The 17,272-nt window shown below is 38.6% G+C and overlaps 1 protein-coding gene across 1 annotated transcript in view; it reads left to right on the forward strand.

The window, feature by feature from the left end:
- Nucleotides 1-17,272, forward strand: part of LOC126816456 (carbohydrate sulfotransferase 15) — a 59,775-nt gene that overhangs the window by 27,868 nt on the left and 14,635 nt on the right. Inside the window, exons 4-7 of the mRNA XM_056099681.1 lie at nt 3,616-3,735; nt 5,595-5,751; nt 14,622-14,778; nt 15,260-15,407. Coding sequence (XP_055955656.1) covers nt 3,616-3,735; nt 5,595-5,751; nt 14,622-14,778; nt 15,260-15,407 — 582 coding nt within the window. The remainder of the gene's footprint in view (nt 1-3,615; nt 3,736-5,594; nt 5,752-14,621; nt 14,779-15,259; nt 15,408-17,272) is intronic.

Raw genomic sequence — 17,272 nt, forward strand, 5'->3', positions numbered from 1 at the left:
GTGGGAAGGGTTCATTGTCAAATTTGACACTTCAAGGAAGGGTTGATGAAAACTGCCGCGTGCTGGTTTATCCTATTCAGGTTTGCTTTCCTATCGGTTCTTGCATAAGATTTACTGTTTAGCGTATCTTTGCTTTAGTGTGTTACATTTAATTTGCAATGAGACGTCTTCAACGTGATGAACGTCTACGTGCTATTGGCATGCTTCAAATGGGTTCTACACAGCGAGCAGTAGCCAACATACTTAATGTGTCACAGTCTGTGAGTAACCCTTATTTTGGCATGGTGGGGTTTTAAAATATTATACAGTACTTGTACATGTACAGTACTTTATGATTTGATGTAGAATAACCCTTTTCTGACAGTATTGGACTTTAAAATATGATATAGAGTAGCCGTGATGATAATGGGGCTTTTATAATATAGTATAATTATGATAGGTGTATTATAAAGTGAAGAGGAAGGGTGTTTATATGTCATCCTTATTATTTTGAAATGTTGTTGGGTCGTTAGACAGGCCAAACGGTATTTAGGTTGATAGGGATGGTGGTATACTAAAGGCAGTGGAAGGTCAAAGTTTATATCATACGACTGGATTAAATATAATATTGTTGGTTCCTTTGAATGGCTATAGATAAAATCAAGGTTTAGAAATAAACGATTGCGTGTTCCACACACAGTAAACCCAAATTTAAACTAAAATTAGAAAACAAGTACCCTTCCGCTTAGTTCTTCGAAATATTAACGAAACTAAAATGGCCAGTGATCGTCCTAATACGGGCAGTGATCATCCAGACACGTGCATTGATCAACTTGACACATGCATTGATCAACTTGACACATGGAATGATCATCTCGAATAAAGAAAGTCACAACCTTACGTGGACTATCTACAAATAGCTCCGATTTATTACAGACACGGGGGGGGGGGGATGGATGGACGAATGATTAGCACCTGCCCACTGTATCATAAGGTCAGTCATTGAGTCGACTGGCGTGGTTTCGAATCCCCGGTTGTACGTGACAAGGAGTAGGGTCGCCTGTCCAACCTCGTGGGTTTTCTCCAGGTCCTCCGGTTTCCTCCCACTGCTAAAGACCCCTACGCGCAAGCGAATTATTGTTTATTGTTAGTGCCGAATTGACTTTGTTTGTGTCGAGTGGACGTTAAACCCCATGTCTTTCTCTCTCGTCGATTTATTACAGACACGAAACTGGTTCACCGACATTTTAGTTCCCAAATTGACGGAAGTAGTAGTAAATACTATCCGTGCTTCGAGAATTTTGAGAACAATTTATTACGCTTATATTAAAAAGTTGAAAATGTTTATTTTGTCATTGTGTGTATGAAAGATTAGAACCACATTACAAAATGGTATACTAAGTTTTTATTATGGCGGCCATTCGGGACAGAGATCAATTCTTAAAGTAGATTAGTGCTCCGTGTGCAGACGTCATCCTGAAATGTACAGTGAATTGTATACCTGACAATGACCGTATTTCTGACTTCGGTATTTTACTTCGGCGGACAGGACCAAGAGTGTCTATTTCCGTCATCCATTCCGCCAATTAGTTTTGAACTGACATCCCCGGTTGTACGTGACAAGAAGTATGGTCGCCTGTCCAACCCTGTGGGTTTTCTCCGGGTCCTCCGGTTTCCTCCCACTGCTAAAGATCCCTATGTGCAAGCGAATTATGTAAATAAAATTAAATCATATGTTAGTCCCGAAATGACCTAGATTGTGTCGAGTGGATGTTAAACCCCATTTCTCTCTCTCTCTTTGAACTGACATGATTATAAAAATGTTAAAGTAGCTGCCGGTAAGTCTCTAACGCAATATCATCCAAAGTATTACGCGTTGAAAATACGAATTTTTTGTCAATTCGAATCAACATTGATGTTGTGATCTTGTCGGAAAAAGGTAGGCTTCTAATATCCAATATTTAATACAAAATAAACATTTTACTATTGGTACACGAATTGTGTACCATAGTGCGTTTCAGTGTCATTTGTAACAAGTGACCAGAAAGAACGAGGCTAGACATATTCCACAACTCATGTCAAATGGTGACGCCATATCTTATCTGGAGAGCATCCGCAATAGACTGCAATAAACAGACGCTAGAAATTGCCATTTGGTTGAGACTCCTGCATTATTTCGCAGGACATAACTGACTCGGTTTATATACAATCGGATTACATTATTATATGCGTTGCGACCCATTTCGGTCATTTCTAGGTCCCAAATATTAGCGATTTAGCTCCTTTAAACTTGTTATACCAATTATTGAATGGTTGAAAGTCGACACCCATTTATATTTAGTATTTGACACGTCTGAAAAAAATCCCAGGTCAACATAATGGTTAAAATATAAAAGAAAGAAATGAGATTTAACGCCCTGCTTTTCTGTACCAATTGAGCAAATCAAGGCTGGCATACGCCGTCCGTTTTTGGCTACACACCACAGAAACCCACCTGTCCCGGTTTCTGTATACTCCCACATTGAAATATGATCGTATATTGCCGCGCCCCCCCCCCCCCATCCGTTCATCCGTCGGTCTGTCCGTACGTCGGCCCGGCGTCCATAATTACTGAAACAGTAGGACGCTAAACCCCATTTAATTTCATTTTTTTAAAATTAGAATCGTCTCTATCTATCTAGCAAGGCCTCACGAGTTTACACAACCAAGCATGTCGCGTTTAAAGGATCTGGTTCATTAATGTATCGGTGGTTCCAAGCGGGGGCAACATTCTGCACACAGCGATCCAACTACATTATACTTCGAGAATAAATCTCTGTTCTGAATGGCTGCCATATCCGAAAATAAGTAAATTGCGGTTCTACTGGCATACATATCTGGCATACACACAAAGACTAAATAAACCTACATGTATTTATATTTCCATTGTTTTCAACTAAAATCGTCGATATAGGAATTAAAATGTCGGTCCACTAGCTAAGTGTCTGTTCTCAAGTGGAGTTAACAGTAGACAGGCAGACTAAGTTTAGTATGGTCAGATCGTTCACATATAATCAAAAGTTTACTTAGTGATTTCGACTAAAATCGTCGATATAGGAATTAAAATGTCGGTCCACTAGCTTATTGTCTGTTCTCAAGTGGAGCTAAAAGTAGACAGGCAGACTAAGTTTAGTATGGTCAGATCGTTCACATATAATCAAAAGTTTACTTAGTGATTTCGACTAAAATCGTCGATTTAGGACTTAAAATGTCGGTCAACTAGCTTAGTGTCTGTTCTCAAGCGGAGCTAATTGTAAACAGGCAGTCTGAGTTTAATATGACCTCCCTAAAGCCTAGCTCACAACCAGCCGTACATGTTTTGAAACGCACGGGTTGTAATGTTTGGTAGCTCGCAGACCAGCCGCATGGAAACCGGTTGAGAACTCTGCGATCTTCTACGGTGCCGAACACACGCAAGTGACGCTAAGTCTCCTGCACTGGTTTACTAAAATATTTGTTTCTGCTGCTACTGTTGTTGTTTAGTTGTTGTTATTGTTGTTTAGTTGTTGTTTGGTTGTTATTGTTATTGTTGTTTAATTGTTGTTTTGTTGTTGTGTTGTTGTTGTACAATAGAATTGTTTACTTGTATAACTTCAGGTTGGAGATCTAACTACACGATGTCTCAACCTTTCAGCCATTATATCGATTTATTTGACGGTGTAGCTAATGATATAGAAACACGATCAACAGGTAAAGGTACCAGTAACATCATCACAGGTAAGTTGATTTTATCACCTGTATGTTTTACAAACATTCACAGTCTAGTTGAGGTGACCGAATGGTTAACGGTCTGTCGTTGAGTTAAATGGTGTGGTTTCATCAACTAGCCGCCTGTCCAACCTCGCGGTTTTCTCCCGGTCCTACCGAAATGACCTAGTTTGTGTCGAGTGGGCGTTGCCCCACCTCTCTCTCTCTCTCTCTCTCTCTCCCGAAATGACCTCTCTCTCTCTCTCTCCCGAAATGACCTCTCTCTCTCTCTCTCTCTCTCTCTCTCGCTCTCCCGAAATGACCTCTCTCTCTCTCTATCTCTCTCTCCCCCGAAATGACCTAGTTTGTGTCGAGTGGACGTTAACGCCCCCCTCTCTCTCTCTCTCTCTCCCGAAATGACCTCTCTCTCTCTCTCTCTCTCTCTATCTCTCTCTCCCCCGAAATGACCTAGTTTGTGTCGAGTGGATGTTAACGCCCCTCTCTCTCTCTCTCTCTCTCCCGAAATGACCTAGTTTGTGTCGAGTGAACGTTAACGCCCCCCTCTCTCTCTCTCTCTCTCTCTCTCTCTCTCTCTCCCGAAATGACCTAGATTATAAATCTGTATACATGTGAATCTCGGGAATGTATAGAAGCTTGGGAGCCAATCTACGAAACGGAGATTATTTTACCACATTCATTAAGCTAGAAAAACAAATGTTGGACTAATTTAAAACTTCTTACATGTCAAATTAACAGCCATTGGCAGCTGGTGAAACAACAAAAACAAACAAAAACTACATCACAGTTGTTATTGCAATACTAAACTTGATTGGTTAGAAACAGACAGTGACAGGCATGGCTAACTTGATTGGTTAGAAACAGACAGTGACATGCGTGGCTAACTTCAAACTAATTTCAGTCTAATTTAAAAATACATAATATGATCCACCTTTTAATTACATTATTAACCGAGATGAGGGAGAGAGAGAAATGGGGTTTAACGTCCACTCGACACAAACCAGGTTATTTCGGGACTAACATATGGTTCAATTTTAGCAGTGGGAGAAAACAGGAGAAAACCCACAAGCTTGGACAGGGCGACCCTACTCCTTGTCATGTACAACCGGGAAATCGAAACCACGCCAGTTGACTCAATGACAGACCTTATGATGCAGCGCCATCCAAAGACCCCCCCCCCCACCCACACACACACACACACCCAATTCAAACCCCTTCAAACTGCAATTTTGCGAATGTTAAATCTCTAATAGGTTTAAAATTCAATATCGGTCAAACAATATTTATGAGGCTCTGGAGTTTGAAGTTATTCCCCCATTGACAAGGAATTTATACACAATTCTTTATGTCTATGAAACGAAAATAAAAGTAATTACTTGCACGTGGTTGTATAATAATTATATTTGTGCTAGGAGTCTACTAAATGCCAATCACCGCCCCACCCCCATCCCCCACCCCGCCCATTAACTACATGAGAATAAAATACTGCCGTTCTTGAACGGCTGTGGGTGCCTGTTTCGCTGTCTGGCAACCCTTGTAATGATTATTACATTAGACGTGTCTGTATCCAGACTGCAGGATAATGATTATTACATTGGACCACACTGTAGTTTAATGATTATTACACTGGACCACACTGTAGGATAATGATTATTGCATTGAACTCGTCGGTATCCACCCTGTAGATTAATGATTATTACATTAGACGTGTCTGTATCCACCCTGTAGGATAATGATTATTACATTGGACTCGACTGTGGGATGATGATGATGATGATGATGGTGATGATAGTGATATATTACACGATGTTTTCTATATTACACGAGACGTGTCTGTATGTGGGATAATGATGATGTTTTCAATATTACAGGAGACGCATCTGTATCCACTCTGTGGGATAATGATGAATGGTGGAGATTGAAGGAAAATTGTGGACAAACAGAACCTAAATATACTAACGCTGACTATGTTCATCATTTTTTACCCAACGCTAAAATTATCATTATATTACGGGACCCGGTAGACAGGTAAGCTTTATGAGATAATCGCCCCCAGGTGCGAATTTAGGGTGGTGGTATTGTGCAATAAAGTTACATATTTAAGATCCCTCGAAACAAACAATCCAGATTAACAATGTTATCTCTGGGTGAAAATACTAAAACACAGATCCTATTTCGTTTCGTTTTTTATAGTTCAAAATTTCGTTTTACTTGTCTTTACTACACTAGAATCTGGAAGAAGTTTTATCATTGACGTGTTCTGGATGCCAATGAAACGGTCTGTTACGGCGAGCTTTTGGCGTGAGCTACACGATACTGTGGCTAACCCACTAGAAACATCAATGCTGATTGGATAATCAAATATCTGACGTCAAAGGATCAAAAGCTCCTCGTATACCTTTAACGCGACCCCACAAAACAACTGGTCAGATCTTCATGTAGTATAGGCCATCAAAAGTATAAAAAAAAACGAAACGAAATATAGATCTGCATTTTATCAGATTGTAGCACCTTTAGGATCCAAGACGCTATTCAGAATCCAGGAAAACATCATTGTTCATTGGACTAGCCATTGTCTCCGATTGACTTCTATCCGTGTGATTCGTTGCCTATAGCAACATTGTTTTGGTAACCTGGGCCTTGTTTCTCGAAATCTTAACTAAAGATAAAATCCAAATTTTAGTAAATACTCCGATTTTAATTGGCTGAACACTTAAATCAATCTAATATTATCCAATCAAATTACTAAAATTTGGATTTTTATCTTAGTTAAAATTTCGTGAAACAAGCACCAGGGCCCTGTTTCACGAAATTTTAACTAAAGATAAAATCCAAATTTTAGTAGATACTTCAATTTTGATTGGCTAAGAACTAAAATCAGTCTAATATTATCCAATCAAATACTAAAATTTGGATTTTATCTTAGTTAAAATTTCGTGAAACAGGCCCCAGGATAATATCTCTGGAACCCCATTTGTGCTCACTGCGTGAACACGACCCAAGTCCAACCATAGATGACCCAACGCTGCCATCTAGAGTTGATTATGGCCTGGATAGGTTAATTAATGTCTAATTAATAATTTAGATAACATTTCAGGCCTAACGAAAGACCTGAAATAGGCAGATTTAGCTCTTGCATAATGTATGTTTAATTAGACATTAATTAACTTGTCTAGACCATAATCAACTCTCGGTGTCATAGCTAGCCTGCGATATTTACTGGATTAGAACCCGATCTGCTGCTTCTGATTAAATCAAAAAATGGATAATCGAGACTATGTTTTTATCGTACCGACTTTAGTAATGATGATCGAGGCTAGACCCAAAATTTAATCGCTAAATACTCGGTTTAGGGTGGATCAATTTGACTGAAATTTTCAGCAAAATCCCTTATAACTATTATACCAGCTCTTTATCTAATCTCCCATAATGTATCTTTAACAAGTTATTTTATCTCTTGTGAAAACTACATAAAAGTGAACGTTTGGCCCCACCCCATAAAAGATTTCTTGATGTTTTGATTACTGTACATGGCTGCACATATGTTCAAAAGTTAATATTTTCATAAGTGATAATTTTACCCGTTTATAAGTAGATTTATCCGCAGTTATTTGATACGGTGTTTATACAACTGATGGTTTGTGATCTCCAGATATTACATCATAAATGTTTATACAAGACATTGGCTTGAATCTCAAGATAAAAACATAAATTTATATTTCATATTAGAAACGATTTTAGGCGGTGAATCATCATATTGGCTGTTTGAATGCATGCGAGTAAAAATACAAGTGTCAATATTACTAATACGCTGTTGCCAATGGTGATTTCAGTACCTAATACAGGCCTATTATCAAGCAAAATAAACTTACACTGTCTGACTACAATTAGCCCCGCTAGAGAACATGGGGTTTAACGTCCACAAGACACAAACTAGGTCATTTCGGGACTAACATATTCGCCCCCCCCCCCAAAAAAAAAATATAATAATTTGCGGGAATCGATGGTTAAGTGTCCATAACTGTTACAATATCTTTAATTGAAAATATTTGCCAGGAAAGAAACTTTAAATATACATTATGGGAGATTCGATAACGAGTTGGCAGTCCGCACTATAATAGTTAAAAACCAGATAATGTAAAGGCAATTTGCTGAAAATTTCAGTCAAATTGATCCACTATGAACCGAGAACTAAGCTATTTAAATTTTCGCCTAGCCTCTAACATCATTACTAAAGTCGGTACGATAAACAGCATAGTCTCGATTATCCATTTAATCGTTAAATCGTGAAGGAAAGTTATGCAGTAAAGCGATGCAATCTAGAGTTGATTATGGTCTGGATAGGTTAATTAATGTCTAATCAATAATTTAGATAACATTTCAGGCCTTAAGAAAGACCTGCAATAGACAGATTTAGCTCATGCATAATGTATCTTTAATTTCATTTTGAATTTTGAATGATCTGTATAATATCTGGTTACTATGGAATCCAATGTTGATTTAACTCAGCTGTTGGACAGATTTCAATCTGTTAGAATATAAGGATGCTTGGTACAGCCATATTGAAACGCTTTGATATAATATGACTTACATAAAACAGGTTTGTCTACTAACATGTTGGTTTTTTGCCATCAATATTATTCAATGTTACGAATTTCAAAAATAAAATAAAATATTATTAATTAGGATATAAACGATAGGCCTAAGTAGTAGGACCAATAATAAGTTAAACAGGGTGAAGCTGCGACATGGGAAAGCAATAAATATCAAATTAGACTGGCAAACCTTGTTCTATTCTAATAAATATATGTAGAAAGAAATAAACTTTATTGCATAAAAAACATGGCAAGGTTATGTGCATACAAAAAAAATAATAGAAATATACATGAAACAAACAAAGAATAGATACATGGACATAATTATATAAAAATACACAACTTTACAAAGACATGAATGAATTGTATACAAAAGCTCCTAAGCATTTTAAAATAGTCCATTTCTTAAGCGTCAAATCCATCCATAAGCATGCTCAACGCGTTTTTAAGAGAAATAAACTATGTCTGTTCAGTCAACCTAAGATTGTTTGAACAAGTGAGTTTTTAATTGAGATTTGAAACTTGTAAGAGTTTTGCTGTCGCGAATATTTTGAGGTAAATTGTTCCACAGTTTTGTTGCAGCAGTACTAAAGCTTCCATCTCCGAACAGTTTTAATTTTAATGATGGAATGCAGAAAATGTTTTGATACTGGGATCTCAGAGTACGAGTTGGCTGTACCCTTATTCAATTATAATATCAAACGAAATGAAATATGTAAAATTTATACGTGATATTAAATCATACTGTCGGCTACCCCAATGCTCCCATTTCTTAAAAATTCATTCTATAAATTATGTAATATCAAAATGAATGAAAATTACACCAAATTACATTCTATTTAAGACCATTACCCCAGTTCTAATCTGTCTGGTTGAATATTCTCAATTCCGTTCCAAGATTAAAGGAGCTAAATGTTTTGATACTGGGATCTCAGAGTACGAGTTGGCTGTACCCTTATTGAATTATAATATCAAACGAAATGAAATTAGTAAAATTTATACGTGATATTAAATCATACTGTCGGCTACCCCGATGCTCCCATTTCTTAAAAATTCATTCTATAAATTATGTAATATCAAAATGAATGAAAATTACACCAAATTACATCCTATTTAAAACCATTACCCCAGTTCTAATCTGTCTGGTTGAATATTCTCAATTCCGTTCCAAGATTAAAGGAGCTAAATTGCTAATATGTGGGACCTAGAAATTGACACAAATGGGTCGCAACGCATATAATAATGTAATATTAATGTATATAAACATTCAATCGTTTCTGTTTTTACTGAAAATTCTAATCAGTTATGTTCGGCCAAATACGCCAGAAGTCTCAATCGAATGACAATCTCTAGCATCTGGTTATTCCAGTGTACGCATAGTATTTATTGCGCATGCTCTCCAGATAAGAATATGAGGTCATCGTCTGACATCGTCTGTCCCTTGTTACAAATGGCGCTGAAACGCATTATGGTACACGATTCATTTACCAATGGTGAAATGTTTATTTTGTCTTAAATATTGGATATCGGAAGCCTGTGTGTTCCCGATAAGATCACAACATCAATGCAGGGATCGAACACGCAACCTCCTGGCTAGCGAGCCAGCGTCTCACCTACTTAGCCACCGTTGCTCCAGTCTGTCGTACTAAATGGAAATAGAAAATAAAAAGATCGCACCATATGGAGTTCGTTAAACACGGTAATAAGTAATAATGGGTTCTTTACATCAGAATCCAGTTTGATATCGAGAGATAATTTTATTTGTAGAAAAATGAGTTCTTCATACCAGAATCTAGAAAATAACCGTTTAATATCGAAAGACAGATTTATAAGATATTTTTTTTTACAAAATCTAATGAAATTAAAAAAGAATTTCATCGTGAGAAAAGCCGTCTACCCCTCTTACATCACGTGACGTCTGTCGTACTAAATAAACTTCTATAATGACCCCTGGTTAATTTGATATCGCGCATATTGAAGAACCTGTGAAATAACATCCTGTTACATTTTGTACGGAATTTCTCCAAGCGTTTCTAATAAAAAGCTTAAAGTTTCATTCATGGGTTGTAATTTAATATTTAATAAAAAAATAATCTAGTTACTTAAAGTAGCTAAGTCTCTAACTCAATATCATCCACAGTCTTCGACATTGGAAACACGAATTATTTGTCAATTTAAATCAACATTGATGTTGTGATCTTACCGGAAAAGATGAGCTTCTGATATCCAATATTTAAGACAAAATAAACATTTTGCAATTGGTACACGAATCGTGTACCATAATGCGTTTCAGCTCCATTTGTAACAAGGGACTCGAAGAGCGAGACTAGACATATTCCACAAGTCATGTCAAACGGTGACGTCATATTCTTATCTGGAGAGAATGCGCAATAAATACTATCGTTGTAGACTGGAATAACCAGACGCTTGGGATAGCCATTCGATTGAGACTTCTGGCATATTTCGCCGAACATAACTGATTTGAAATAAGAGTAAAAACGGAAATGATTGAATGTAAATCATTTTATATACATTCATATATGCGTTGCGACCCATTTGTGTTAATCCCTAGATCCTAAATATTAACGATTTAGCTGTTATTATTTCTTAATCAAACTGTTAACTGGTATTTGGAACATTGAGTGGCTTAAACCATCATGATGAGATGGCAACGTTATATGTTTTATATTGATGTTCAAACGAACACGTCGTGTGATCAGTTATTTGTGTATAAAACAAATGATAACCTCCATTGTTCAATAGTCTAATTGTGGGAAGTATCCTTGCGTTAAAAAGAAATAATTATTGGGGGGTTCTCGCTGTAAATAGTATGCATCAATTGTGTTTGGAAATAAAATCAGTAACTTTTATGTGGTCGTTAATTTTAGATCTAAAGGTTTTAGCTATCAACTTCTTGTCGACATGTTGCTTTCATTTTTGTCCCGGAAATAATATTTTATATTTGTGTTTTTAGTGTTTTCCTCCTTGCTCGTGATTGGTTATTCAAGATAAACGTGGCTTATGGGTCGATTATGTTCATGTATGAGGAAAAGTATAACAACATCAATGCAGAAACCGATATAAATATGTCTTCACATTTAGAAACAAAATTCATTATCGGCTTAAATCGATATTTGCATCCTCAACGGGGACACGGTGGCTAAGTGGGTAAGACGCTGGCTCGCTTGTCTGGAGGTCGTCGGGTGTTCGATCCCTGCATTGGTCGAGAAAATTCAGCCAGATTTTCCGGCTTTATTCCCCTTGTCCGTGAAGCAGGACGGAGGGCCTGACAAGGACAGCTGTCTTGTCGTTCGGAGGTCCCGTGTACACATTGGCGTGCACGTGAAAGATCCCTTGTGACAGTTGGAATTCGATATAAGATCAGGAAGTAGTGCCCCTGCCCACGCAAAATTTCCCTCATAGCACACTGTATGGCGTATGCCCGTCTTCATTAGCACAGTTCGGAGCAGAGTAGGACGTTAAACCCTATTTCATTTCACCTAAATCCGGAATAAGACTTTATTCTGAGTTCAATTCAGATTAAACCCCCAGTGTGAACGCGCCTTTATACTCCACAACGTGGCAAAATTGTGGCAAAAATTATAACACATTTTTGCCACGTTTGAACAAAATTGCCGAACGAGGCATTTTGAGGTTTACAGTGTTAATTTAAACTTTTAAGAACTTAACTTTTTAAGATATTAAATTTTCTCCCGATGGGTCCCGATATTTTTGCCCAAAGAAACGAAGTAGTCCCGTCAGAAATAGAACTTATTAAGCATCGGGAGTGGTCTGGTGAATGTGCACTGATGCTTAGGCTATGGTCACAAACTTCCGGGAATGCCCTGCCCCGAGCAATTGCCATGAATCATCGAGGATGGCTCCCAATAACCGGGAAAGCTCCGGGGTACCTTTGCCGATAATCAAAATCATCGGGTGAATATTCATGTCGGGAGATCTCAATCGGCGACACATATGCCAAGGTCCTACTGGGCATTTTTTGCATCGGCGATATACTACCGACTGAAATTGATGATCCCCCGAGGCGCCCGGTGTGAAGGGAAAGTTTCGGGGTCATCATGAGCAATGTTGAACCATTAGGAGGACTCAGGAGAACTGCAAAAAATTTCAAAGCTGGCATTGGAATTTCTTCCGATGTGTTCCCGACGTTTTGTCTGGAAAACAGGCCGGGAGGGCATGCCGGCAGCTTTCCATATCGACGGGGAAGCTCCGGAGATGCTTCCCTGGAGCAGTGAAGCTTCAGCGAAATATTTTGCTTCAAATATACTCAAAGGTCGCCTGATAAGTCAGCAAGACATCGCCGATGCTTCGGAGTAGTCGCGGGCCATATGAAACCATCGGGAAGCCTGGGGATAACTGCGATAAATTTCAAAGCTAGTATTGAAAATATGCCCGATGTTTACCCGACGGGGAAGCTCCGAGATTCTTCCTTGAAGAATACTTTTTCCCCGAGGCATCCCCGATTCAAATATCCTCAAAGGTCCTCTGATACATCAGCAAGACATCGGTCATGCCCCGGAGCATATTTCGCGGAAGCTCCAGGGAAGCATCCCCGGAATGTCCTTGTGAATCTGGAAAGCTCTGGGGATGCCTCCCGATCTATTTTCCTGACAATGAAAACATTGAAACTTTTCGCAGTTCTTCCGTGACCTCTGTAGCACCATGGACCTTCTGTCAGACGTGGAGAGCGGGAGATCCTAATCGATCGCCACATCCTACGTACGACCCATGCATCTTTTCTTACTACATATCTTAGTAGCCTTGTTATCGTCTAGAATTTGCCTCTAGCTGTCTTTACTTCTGCTTCACGTTGTGTATTTACCTCTTACTGTTTTTTTAAGACGTTTGTCTTCTCAGTAGTTATAACAATGCAACTGTTGGTTTTTACATTTTATATATCAAGCTGGATACATATAAGCATTAGTATAGATTACAATACTAAAGTCAATCTCAAACCCTAGCCAGCCAGACTCGATATGGGCGAGTCTGCTGAATAGAAACTTCTACATCTTTTCACTTCTAGAACCAAGCTGCTGTCTAACGAATTCTCACAAATATGATAGTTTTGTAGCTTTTGGCTTTGGATCTTCAATTATCTAATTGGTCAAATATGATGTAAATAATTACAGAGATTGGTCAAATAAGCCAAATGATGCAATCGTAAATTCCCGTCACATGTTTTTCGACACAATCTATCCTTGAACTTAAAACCCCTTTCCTGTTATTCTCACGCTATTTCACAAACAATTAATTTGCGTTTTAAATAAACTCATACCATAGCTACTATACTGACAATAGAGAATAATTTGTAAAGATAAAATATGTTGTTTAACCGATCTTATTTCTCTATTCCTTGTCTATAAATTTAAAAACAATGTCGCAACGATGATAGTGCTACACCTACCGATGGGTCCACGTGGCTCGCGATGCCCCAGGAGCTCCCCTAGGACACCTGAAAACCTGTTCCCGACGCCTTATATCTTTAGTACATCGGCAAGGCAAAAATTGCCCATTGGTACCTACGCATTATATAACAATAACACTTCTTGAAATTGCGCGACTTATTAATATTTCAACTGTTGATTACTCATTATTTTATCTTTATGATTTCGGCAATAATCTTATATGTTACGCCAGGTAAAAATAAGTAATATAAGTTACGCCAGAAGTAATATAATGACTAGATGGCTAGATTTTTAATATCGTGCGGGTTTAAAACGGTTAAGTTTAGATATGGTATGAATAATAACTTATTTCTCCCACGTGACCATATATGATGTGTATGGTAGACATCGGTTAACTGAGAACTTGATACACTCCGTGTCCAATAAACACTCACTGCGGACTTGATACACATAATCATATTTTTTCCTTTTCAGATCACACACACTAAAGATACACCCCAACTGTAGAATACCGCTTAACGCGGATCACCTCAGATCGACCTTAAAATCAAATGGGATATTAAATCCGGGCGTCTGAAGATCGTTACAGTCCTAGATTTAGTTCAAAAAGTCCTGGGTTGAACCGAGGACGTCCTCGGTTGACACAGGTCCGTGATTAGAAGGTGTGTATTCAGATGTGTGTCCTCGATATACACCATATACACCCCCCCCCCACACACACACACACACAGTAACGGAGACATCTAGAAACCACGCTACTCGACTGAATGGCAGCCATTATGATGTACAGTACACGCGTGCACGTTTCGTCCCACCCATTGCAAAAATACATCTGCGCGTAATCTATAAATGAGTAAATTTTGTTTCTCTGTTTCAGATTATGGTCTGACTACCTCTATTTTCAAAAAACCAGTAAATCGGCTTATGATTTTCATATGAACGCCGCCAAAGCCATTTCTTTTCATATCAACTGCACACAAAAATATACCCTTACGGCATGTATATATAACCGGACTTTAGCAAATTTAGCTCGGGTAAGTAAATAGTTATTTCATTGTCATTGAGTCAACTGGCGAGGTTTCGATTCCCCGGTTGTACGCGACAAGGAGTAGGGTCGCCTGTCCAACCTCGTGGGTTTTCTCCAGGTCCTCCGGTTTTCTCCCACTCTAACGTCCCTACGCGCAAGCGAATTATTGAAATAAAATGAACCATGTGTTAGTCCCGAAATGACCTAGTTTGTGTCGAGTGGACTTTAACCCCCCTCTCTCTCTCTCTCTCTCTCTCTCTCTCTATCTACGAGCTAGATCTACGTGTTTCTAGTTTTAACTATTTTTATATATATACCGGACACTGAGAATTTGAAATCATTTTAGTATATATATATATATCTTTAAATATTATTTTATGTGTATGAATTTTATCTGGATATCAACCTTTCCGGGCAAAGTTCTCTGCTTTTAATATTTCTCTTAATATTATTTTTATTCTTATGCTGTGGTTTAATTTTCATTCTAGGTAAGATTACGTATAGGTATATATTATGCTTATCTTGAAAACTGGCTCAATATTTATCCACGTGATCAGTTTCTGGTGATACGATTGGAGGATTATGCTGTCAATACCAGGAATATGATGAAAAATGTTTTTAGATTTCTTAAATTAAGTAAGTAATTTTAACAAATATTTTATTCGTAAAGAAAGCCACTGTGTTTTATGAAGTGCAGGACAGGGGGTCGGACAAAAAGCAATGTACACATTTGCGTGCACGTAAGAGAAACCTTGACAGTAGGAATTCGATATAAGAGTAGGCCGTAGCGCCACCATGTTCCTGAAGCAACGACCGCGAGTTTTACAACATCTAGCGATAAGATGTACGTAGTTAAGGCGAGATCAAGCCTTCTATTGAAGATGTAGCGCCGCTGTCCATTTCAAATTTGACTCATAGTACACTCTATGGTGTACGCCCGCATTAGCATAGTCGGAGCAGAACAATAAAACGTTAAACCCCATTTCATTTTCATATGTTTAAAGGATCCAAGTTTTTAACTCAATGTCATAGCAAACACGATGTTGTTATCAATAATAGTATAATGTAAACGGGCATGCACCATGCAGTGTCCTACACTGGGTATTTGGGCCGGGCAGCGTATCCGCCTATTTTTCGTCGAATTCCTTTCTGACAGCGGTTCTTTTACGTAAACGTCCACGTGTACACGGAACCTTGGTTTTGGGTACCACTGTACGACTAGACATTTGTCCTTTCCAGTCGGAACGGACGGCCCGGCAAGGAAAAACTGCTAATACGGAAAACCGAGGTCCCGTGTACAGTTGTCAGTTGTAATTTGAAATACGGGTAGACCGTAGCGCCACTGTGTAGCATTTTGTTCACCATAGCACACTGAATGGCGTATAGGAAAGAGAGAAATGGGGTTTAACGTTCACTCGACACAAACTAGGTCATTTCGGGACTAACATATGGTTTTAATTTTATTTCAATAATTCGCTTGCGCGTTGGGGTCTTTAGCTATGGGAGGACCCGGAGAAAACCCACGAGGTTGGATAGGCGACCCTACTCCTTGTCACGTACAACCGGGGATTCGAAACCACGCCAGTCGACTCAATGACAGACTTTATGATACAGCGCGCGCACGCTAACCATTCAGCCATCCAACCCCGCCTGAATGGCGTATGCTCGACTTCATTATCATTGGTGCAGGAAAGTAGGACGCTAAACTTTATTATCCCGGTTGGTGCTGAAGAGTAGGACATTTAACTTCATAAGCCCGGTTGGTGCACAAAAGTAGGACGTTAAACCACTTTTCACTTGATTTCCCTTTCATAGTTTCCATATATAGTACTGGTGTGCGTCGTATATGAATCAGAGTATGCTTAATTTTGTGGAACACCTGATACCACTTATATCTGAAACCCCCGTCGAGTTGACACGTGCATGTGATTAAATATCTACATGTTATTAGCTAAAGGTGTATAGTAGTACCAGAAAAAACATGCTGTGTATGTATTAATGTATACAGAGAGAGTTGGTATTGTATTCTATGGTATAATAAACAGGAACCGTTGCAGGAATCTCTGGTACTTTAACTCATTGTTTACATGTCGATTGTTGAATTCCTGCTAAATGTAAAATACTGTTTCAATTATATAGTTATTTCTATTATACTGGGTCAGATTCAAAGGTAGTAATAGCTATTGGTGCTGAAAAGTCATCTTCGCTAGTCAAGGGTTGCCAAACGTGACTCTTGGCTAGCGAAGATGCTCCTAAAGATGCATTGTATAAAATTTAGATACCACACGAGAAAGAGAGAGAGAGAGAGAAGAGAGAGAGAGAGAGGGGGGGGGGGGTTAACGTTCACTCGACACTCGATACAAACTAGATCATTTCGAGATTAACATATGGTTCAATTTTATTTCAATAATTCGATTGTGGGTAGAGGTGTTTAGCAGTGGGGGGAAATCGGATGACCTGGAGAAAACCCACGAGGTTAGACAGGCGACCCTACTCCATGT

Source organism: Patella vulgata, chromosome 3 (genome assembly GCF_932274485.2).
Source record: "Patella vulgata chromosome 3, xgPatVulg1.2, whole genome shotgun sequence".
Classification (NCBI taxonomy): Eukaryota; Metazoa; Mollusca; class Gastropoda; family Patellidae; genus Patella; species Patella vulgata.